The sequence below is a fragment of the Apium graveolens genome, chromosome 5 (genome assembly GCF_009905375.1).
Source record: "Apium graveolens cultivar Ventura chromosome 5, ASM990537v1, whole genome shotgun sequence".
NCBI classification, from domain to species: Eukaryota; Viridiplantae; Streptophyta; class Magnoliopsida; order Apiales; family Apiaceae; genus Apium; species Apium graveolens.
In genome coordinates this window covers 167,718,896-167,726,863 of record NC_133651.1, presented here as the reverse complement: position 1 = coordinate 167,726,863, position 7,968 = coordinate 167,718,896, and the positions used below count along the sequence as shown (strand labels likewise).

Genomic DNA, 7,968 nt, shown 5'->3' with positions numbered 1-7,968 from the left:
ACACATGTCCTCCACTTCCCATTCGGTTTCTTCACCAGTACCGGATTTGCAAGCCATTCGGGGTAGAAGGATTCTTTGATTAGCCCCACCTCCAACAACCGGTCCACTTCTTCTTTTAATGCTATTGCCCTTTCTCCACTTATCGGGCGGTGTTTCTGACGCATGCCCTTACAATTCGGAAGGATATTCAAATGGTGACACATTACTTCTGGGTCGATTCCTATCATATCTGAATGACTCCATGCAAAAACATCAAGATTTGCAATTAGGAAGCGGGCAAGACTTCTTCTCATTTCATCAGCTAACTGGGACCCCACTTTCAAAACCTTGCTTGGGTCACTTCTATCAACCGGTATGGATATTGTGTCTTCGGCTGGTCCCGTTTTTCGGCGGGCATAGGGATCCTGGGATCCAAATCGAAATCAAAGTCTCGGGGGTCTTCAACTTCCATTTTTGTATCTGAGAGCGCGTCCTCTTGAGTGGGAGCATCCACCTCCAGACGGGACGTATCTTTGTGCAACGCAGCTGAAGAGGGCGCGTCCTCGTTTGGAGGAGCATCAACCTCAACTTCATTCAAGGGCACATCATTCTTTTGAGGAGCATCAACCTTGAAGTTATTGCCGAGACCTTGCAAAATCTCATTTCTTCCTTCCAACTTTTCCCCGTTAACCTCTTTCTGTATGATTTTCTGTGTATGACTCACCACCACTTCTTCTACGCTACGGATTTCCGAAACACGTCCCTGCGTCAAAAAAGAGTTTCCAGAGGTATTGGTTTCTTCCCTTCCGGGGCTTTCAACAAAATAGTGGGCATGGACCTCTCCACTTGGTTTTGTATGAATATCTTCTATATCTTCAAATGGGAGACCTTTCCCTTCATACCTTCTTCTGCGAAATTCCTTGACAGCCTTGTGATAGCAGTCGCGTGACTCATACTGTGACCCTCTCAGACTGCCAACTCCGTTTGGCGTTGGGAATTTTATCATCAAGTGGTGTATCGATGTTATCACCCTGAACGCTCGCAACCAAGGTCTGCCGACCAGCACATTGTGCGCGGAATCCTGATCTAGCACCTTGAAATCTATCATTTGAGTAACCGACAAAGCTCCTTCCCCGAGCGTGACGGGAAGCCTGACCGAACCCATAACTCTCACGGCTTCCCCAGTAAAGCCATAGACGTGTGCATCTTCGAAATACATGTCGCTATCTGGGAACCCCAGCTTTTTGTAGGTGCTGTAGTACAAGATGTTTGTAGAACTCCCATTATCCAAGAAGACTCGATGTACGTTCATTTCCCCAATAAGCATGGTAATCACCAGCGCATCGTTGTGAGGATGATGCACCCACCTAGATTCTTTTTCCTTGAACGTAATATCAGCGGACTCCCCCTTAAAGACCTTCGGGGGTCTGTCTTCCAAGCTGTGGATGTTGGTGAGCGGTGGATGTCTCGCTTCTCTCGCGTTTCTTTCCAGTGCTCGATTACTATCATCAACGAAAGGGTGTCCTCCAAAAATTTCCCTAATACTGCCGGCCCTCTGAAACTTGACCTCTGCTGTTTTCTCAACATCCTCCACCCGCGGGGGCTGTCTTTCATCTTTACCCTTGTCATCAAGCCCCCTACGTCGCTTTACCTTGTCAATCCATTCTCCCAGGTGTCCAGCCTTGATCAATTCCTCAATCTCATCCCGCAGGTGACGACACTCGTGGGTGTCATGGCCAGTAGACTCATGGTAGTCATAATACTTCTTTTTATCTCTGCTTTGCCATGATGTTAGACGGTCGGGCTTCTTGAAGATTCCCCTATCCTTATTTACCTCGAAGATATGATCAATGGACGCTGCCAGCGGTGTATAATTGCTGACTCTTCTCTCGTAGTTCGATGGTGGGCTCCATTCTCTTCGCGAGCTCACAGCATTTACCCTGTTAGGGCTTCTGGCGTTTCGCCGATAATCCGGGCTCACGGATCTGTCCCTTCTCTTGGATCGCCCCTTGGAGTTATAGGTATTGTCATTCTTTTTTGTTTCTGCAAGCGACTGCTCGATTGCTTTGAACGACTCCGCCTGCGCAAGCACATCAGCCAACGATACTGGGTCCTTCCCTTGTAGGTGCTTCCAGAAATCCGTCCCCACACGCAACCCAGCTATAAGCAATATTTTCAACATTTTATCAGTTGCACCCCTCACCAAAGTAGATTCTGCGTTAAACCTCTTGAAATACGAAGTCAAACTTTCTCCTTCCTTTTGTTTCACATTAGCCAGCGTGGTAACAGGTGGTGTGTACTTCACCGCGGCTTGGAATTGTGTCAAAAACAAAGTTTTCATCTGTTCCCAGGATGTAATTACACCTGGACCAAGTTTTTGGAACCACTGCTGAGCACCTTCTCTGAAAGTGGCTGCCAAGAGACGGCATCGAGCCAAATCAGGTACTTGATATACATCCATTTCAATATTAAAACGCCCCAAGAATTCCACAGGATCAGAGTTCCCGTGGAAACGCAAGTCATTGGTTGTGTTCCGGTATCCCGCGGGCAATTGCGCCTCCCTCACAACAACAGCAAAAGGAGAAGGAGTTTGCGCAGTCGCTGTCACTCTTCCTCCCTCAAGATGGTTGAGCAACCTCTTAAGGTCGTTCACATTAAACGTCCCTACCCCAGGAATGGTTTGAACATTAGGCTGCTGGGGTTATTCTGCGACTTGCTAAAATTCCCCTTGATTACCCCCGGGTGTGGCGGAGGATCTCGCCGCCCTTCGCCCTGAGGCTACGGCGGTGGCGCGTTACCATTTTGGTCCTGGATATTTTCCCGTGCGTGAGGTTCATCTTGACCGTGTCTCGGAATTTCATCATTGTTCTGCATTCTTATTTGAATTCTCCCGTCGTCATGGTCATGAGGACGCGCCCCAGACCCATTACCAGTAACGCTGTGGGAAGCTACGGGAATAACGGTGGGGGCTTCTCCAGCGGAGTGCGCTCCACCTCTCCTACCATTGTAAGGGGCTCTTCCGTATTGATATCCCATTCTTCCTCGTCCATTCCTCTGATATCCCCGGTAGAAATTCCCGGGCCTTCCTCACGGAGGGGCACGCTCGTGCTCGCGGTGCCGCATCCCGTCATACCTTTGGAATGCGGGGGGCACACGCGTCGTATCACGGGGCCTCGCTTCTCCGGCATTTCCTTCCTTTTGCCATTCTACCAGCAACATCCTCAAATCGTCATCCTCCAACCTTATGCCAAGCCTCCTTTTCAAGGCTGAAAGATCCCTTCCTCCCTCGTCTTGGTTTTGAGTGTCCTCCGCACGACGACGCTCGTCCATCGTACGCCCGGAGCTATGCGGGTGTGGTACTACCTGGTTTCCTAGGCGTGGCCTTTCTCTGCCTTCAGTGTCCTCATCCGCAAGCTCCACAATAGGTTCTACATCATCCGAATACTCCAAACATCGTGGAGTGATTCGCGGGTTTTCCCGGCTCCCTTGGGTATCTCCTTCAACTACAGGGGCTTTCCCCGAGACATGACCATGACGGGGGAAACGGCGACCTCTCCTCGTCTTTCGACGCTCCACCGTGTTTAGTCTTGAGTTAAAGCTGTTAAGAGTATCCCCCATGCGATATAATTACTCCAATATATCAGCGTTGCTGATGAGAACTGGAGGTGTCCCCCCTACATCCGGAGCCCTTGGTGGATCCGCCATGTTTCTGGGAACGTAAGGTTCATGGCGAGTATAATGCCCCCCGCCTTCTCCTTCAGACCTGCTGTCACTTCCATCATAAGAACTTCCATCACGATTGTAAGACATCTTTTCCTCCTAAGATTGTGACCTTAGTTAGCAGCCCCTCCTTCTAGCGCCAATTTGTTGACGGAGGAATTTGGTAACAACAAAGATTGAGGTTTCTCGCCGGAACTAAGATCTGTGACGATGGTTCTTTGCCGGAAACTTAAGCGGTGTGTAATTGATTGTGGTTGTTTTAGGCTGAGATTGATCAGAGTAAGTGGTGGCTCTCTTATCAGCTCTCAACTTCTTACCCTCTCAATGTGCCTACGTACCCTTTATATAGGGATCAAGCCTGACGTAGTTCTCGTAGGACAGGAAGTCTAATGAATTTAGACTTCTTACTCCTAAGCCCAGTAGAAGCCCATCCGATATCCATCTTCCGCTAGCTTTAGGAATGTCCAACTATGAGGCCCAACCGCGAAGGCCCAAGGCTCGTCCGTAATCGCAGGACTTCACGGATAGTGCATCTCCCTGCGCAAGGATAACACTCCGCTACAGCTATCTCCCTTGATTTACGAACGCAGGTATAGCCACGGTTCACCCCAAGTGCCAGACGCGTCCCTGTCCCTCGAATGAGGATAACCCATCAGATAACAGGACAGGTGATCCCAAGCTCTTGGGTGCAAAGTGCAGGATGACGCCAAAGTTCTCCAACGAGGACACCCGTTGAATACAAGAACAGAGCTCCCAAAGCACACACCAAAGTAAACCCCACATCCCCAACGATGACACCCGTTGAATACAGGAGGAGGCCTTCAATCATCAGGCATACCCCTGGAGGCCTTCAAGCTTTTCACGGACATCCCCCTCCTTGACCGTCTCAAGGAGGGAATTCTTTAAAGAGTACCTGCAACAAATACATTAGTAAAAATAACCTCCATTGCTCCTCTTCATACAAGCTTTGCCCTGAATTCAACATCAAAAGTATATAGATCAAACACAGGACGCGTCCTAACCAAGTGGGCGCGTCCTAACCTCCATAAATCCAACTCTGCTTTAATCGTTTCTTATAACATGTAAAGTCACAGGACACGTCCTAGAACTTAAGGCGCGTCCTAAAGCGTCCATCACCATAGATTTCATCTGCCAAGCACTTTCATAAACATTGACGCGTCCATAACGCCTGGACGCGTCCTTCCTTGACCATGCACTCTCCGCACCTCGTAACATATCCCTTCTCAAGTAGGCGCGTCCTGTAGGCTTGGACGCGTCCTAACTCCCACAACGCAATGCCGAGTGTGACTGTAACTAGCCCGTGTTTGACCCGAGTCAATTTAATGCCAAATTTTGGATATAACAAGTAGCATAACTTGTTTTTATGTGGTCATGGCAGGTTCTCAATAGGTATCTTTCGGAACATATCAGATGAATTTCATAATTGTGTCATGACTTTAGGGTGGATCTACATGCTTTCCAACATATTTCTTTAATTGTTTACAAACAAATCTTCTTCTTGCTTACTAGTTAATTTAGCTGTTAGATAAACAAAACAAATTCATTCTTGATACCATTAGCAAAATAGAAGAGAAGTAAGCCCTTTATCCTCGACGTAAATCGATACCCTATTTACTCTACATTACAAACGACACAAAAAGGGTTTAAGTTGAGTCACATCACACAGTACGCCAATCTGGATTAACTGCTCATAACACATGCTGTCACCGCCCATTTGCCTGTGAATTCGCGCAAGCTAAGCTCAGAATCTCTCAATTAGGTAATCCTCTCTCTCTGCCAAGTTTAACAAGGTGTTAGTGGATGATGAAAATTGATGTTCTATAATTTGTCTTGAATTTAATTTTTTTCTCCCAAATTCTTATTTTCTAAAACAACTATATAATTTATTAACATTAAGATGATAATGAAATAATAAAATCAAAGGAGCCATGCTTTGGTTTTCAAATCAGGCAAGCACCGTACAGAGATATTTGGCACTGGCCGGAGATCTACAACATCCAATTATATCATATGCCACTGATACATAAAGTTGTACACTGTGTATTAGTATTAATTTAGTGAAATGCGTATCATTGTGAATGTATAGGTCCTGCTAATCCGGAGTGTAATCATCGATTCATTATAAATTTTACCGGAAATTAAAATGAATATAGCGGATCACGTTACATATACCGCATTTCCCAATTTTTTGTTTTTGCTTATTAGTGTGCAAATTTATTGGGCATTAATTTGGTTTGTCGTTTATCATCACAGTATGACTTGACAAATCAATTCATGTATATTCCTGAAAACAATAGTGATTACAAGGTGTATAAGTCCTTGTAAAGGCATTATAGTTCCTTGAGCTGCTTACTAACTTGCATAGTTTCATGTTTACAACGTTTGATATATTTAGTAATTTCCTTATCCCAGTTTGTTTACCATCCTTGAACATAGTGAAAAGACGTAAAACTACCTCATCACTTGGATAGCCAAAAGGCCTCTTCTAGACATCCAAAAAGCCCAACCAATAATAAATTTGGTAACTAAGGAAACTTAATTATGATATGAACCTAAATTACATAAAGCTTCAATTGAAAATGGGACTTACTACGAAGCTCGTCGCCTGGAGACACTCGTGTCCTGGTCATTCCAGAGACGGGCTGCAAACTCTAGAATCATGTAAAATGAGGTATCAGTCATATAGATCATCAACTATAAGAAATTACTTTAATAATTTAGAAAGATAGAAACTACACCAAAAAGTGGCGAGGAATGAAAATAAGTTAAGCAGAATAATTGATAGACAGAGTTCGAGGAGATACTAATAGAGTCTTTTTGCTGTATCTTTGATGATTGTTGAAACTTTTGGATGGTCCAATCAAATACATTATCCAACTCATAAGCTACACATCATAAGAAAACAAAGTGAATCACAACCCCTAAGGCTTTAAATTTACTTCGTATTCGAAATAAATAATGCGAGTTGATCTTCAATAACTACAAGAAAGCTCTATAAAAATAATAATATCTTATTATACACATATAGTACATGATTAATCCTATAAGAATCAGCAGTAAATTTAAAGAGAAACCAAACAGCTAATTACTTGTATGCGAGCAGAAAAGGCAACAAAAGATTCAGTACATAAATCTATGTAATGTGAAGAATGGAATCTAGTGATATTCAGGGGAGGTACTTTTGTACAAACCTTCACGGGTAAATAAATCACGGAAGAGACGCTTCAGGAATCCATAGTCAGGCCGGATATCGAACTTTAATGAATGGCAATAGTGAAAGTAAGATGCAAACTCAATTGGGTGAGACTTGCATAAAACCTGATGACAATATTATAGTTGTGAAGTTGGTGAAAAGCTTAATATTAATACAAATCTGCTTCTCCAACTGGCTGCTAAAAACATTATCAGTAAATGCAAGCAGAATTTATAAAACTCAGGAAAGGGATCCCTCTGTAGCATCATTCTGCACATTCTCTAATCTATCCAATAAATCTCAACAGGTACGCAAACAATTCAGATTACAAAACTTACGTCAATGGGAGTTGATAGCTTCTTCTCAAGTATTTTGCAATATTTTTGCTTCTTTGTCGGAGCTTTTAGACCCTGCCATGGAAGGATGAAACAAAACACTAAGCATGCTTGTCAGACTAAGTAATCAGTCAGTAACTTGACTTTGTACAAGTCATAATATCGCCTAAAAAATAGTTATGAAGAATTATTCAATAAATACATTTCAAAAATATTATAAACGGAGGTAATACTCATTCTAAGACAATAAAATTGTGAACTAATTTCGTAAACAAATCATACTTGCATGATTTAACAAGCAACACTCCAAGTATATAAACTATTCTGAGCACCAAAGATTAAGGGAATTCATGTTACCTAGCTCCGAAGGAAGTACTACAATATCGAAAACTCATTCTTAAACTTATGGGGGATGTTAGATTATTTGAGTTAGAAAAAGTTATAACTTTAATGCTTATTTATTTAAAGAACAGGATATCCAATAAATTTACAGAACCTAGAATAGAAAAATTATTGACGTGTAAAAATCCCACGGGCTGTGCCAAATTTGAGTTGCATTGGTAATCGACTTCTGCTGAATCAGGTTATTGGCAAAGGCCTTATGTTACACTGGGAAGCATCGATTAAAAATTATCTTAATGGAATATGTGCACACATAGGTAAGCTTGTATGTGAAGAGGTATCTTTTTTTGTAACTAATGTTAAATATATTTGTGATGT

At 43.4% G+C, this 7,968-nt stretch overlaps 1 protein-coding gene across 3 annotated transcripts; it reads right to left on the bottom strand.

The window, feature by feature from the left end:
- Positions 1 to 5,122: 5,122 nt before the first annotated feature.
- LOC141661586 (casein kinase 1-like protein 4) lies at positions 5,123 to 7,674 on the bottom strand. Of its 3 annotated transcripts, none has more exons than XR_012550038.1 (6): positions 7,606 to 7,674; positions 7,252 to 7,323; positions 6,912 to 7,038; positions 6,525 to 6,605; positions 6,311 to 6,371; positions 5,123 to 5,493 (listed from the first exon to the last, which is right to left on the bottom strand). XR_012550038.1 is itself a non-coding variant. In XM_074468594.1 (6 exons), coding segments are annotated over exons 1-6 (348 nt in total). In that variant the 5' UTR covers positions 7,537 to 7,651; the 3' UTR covers positions 5,123 to 5,492. The 3 variants fall into 3 exon arrangements, 1 of the variants encoding a protein (XP_074324695.1); XR_012550039.1 differs by lacking the exon at positions 7,606 to 7,674 and adding an exon at positions 7,451 to 7,495; XM_074468594.1 differs by having other exon boundaries at positions 7,531 to 7,651.
- Between the last annotated feature and the right edge of the window lie 294 nt (positions 7,675 to 7,968).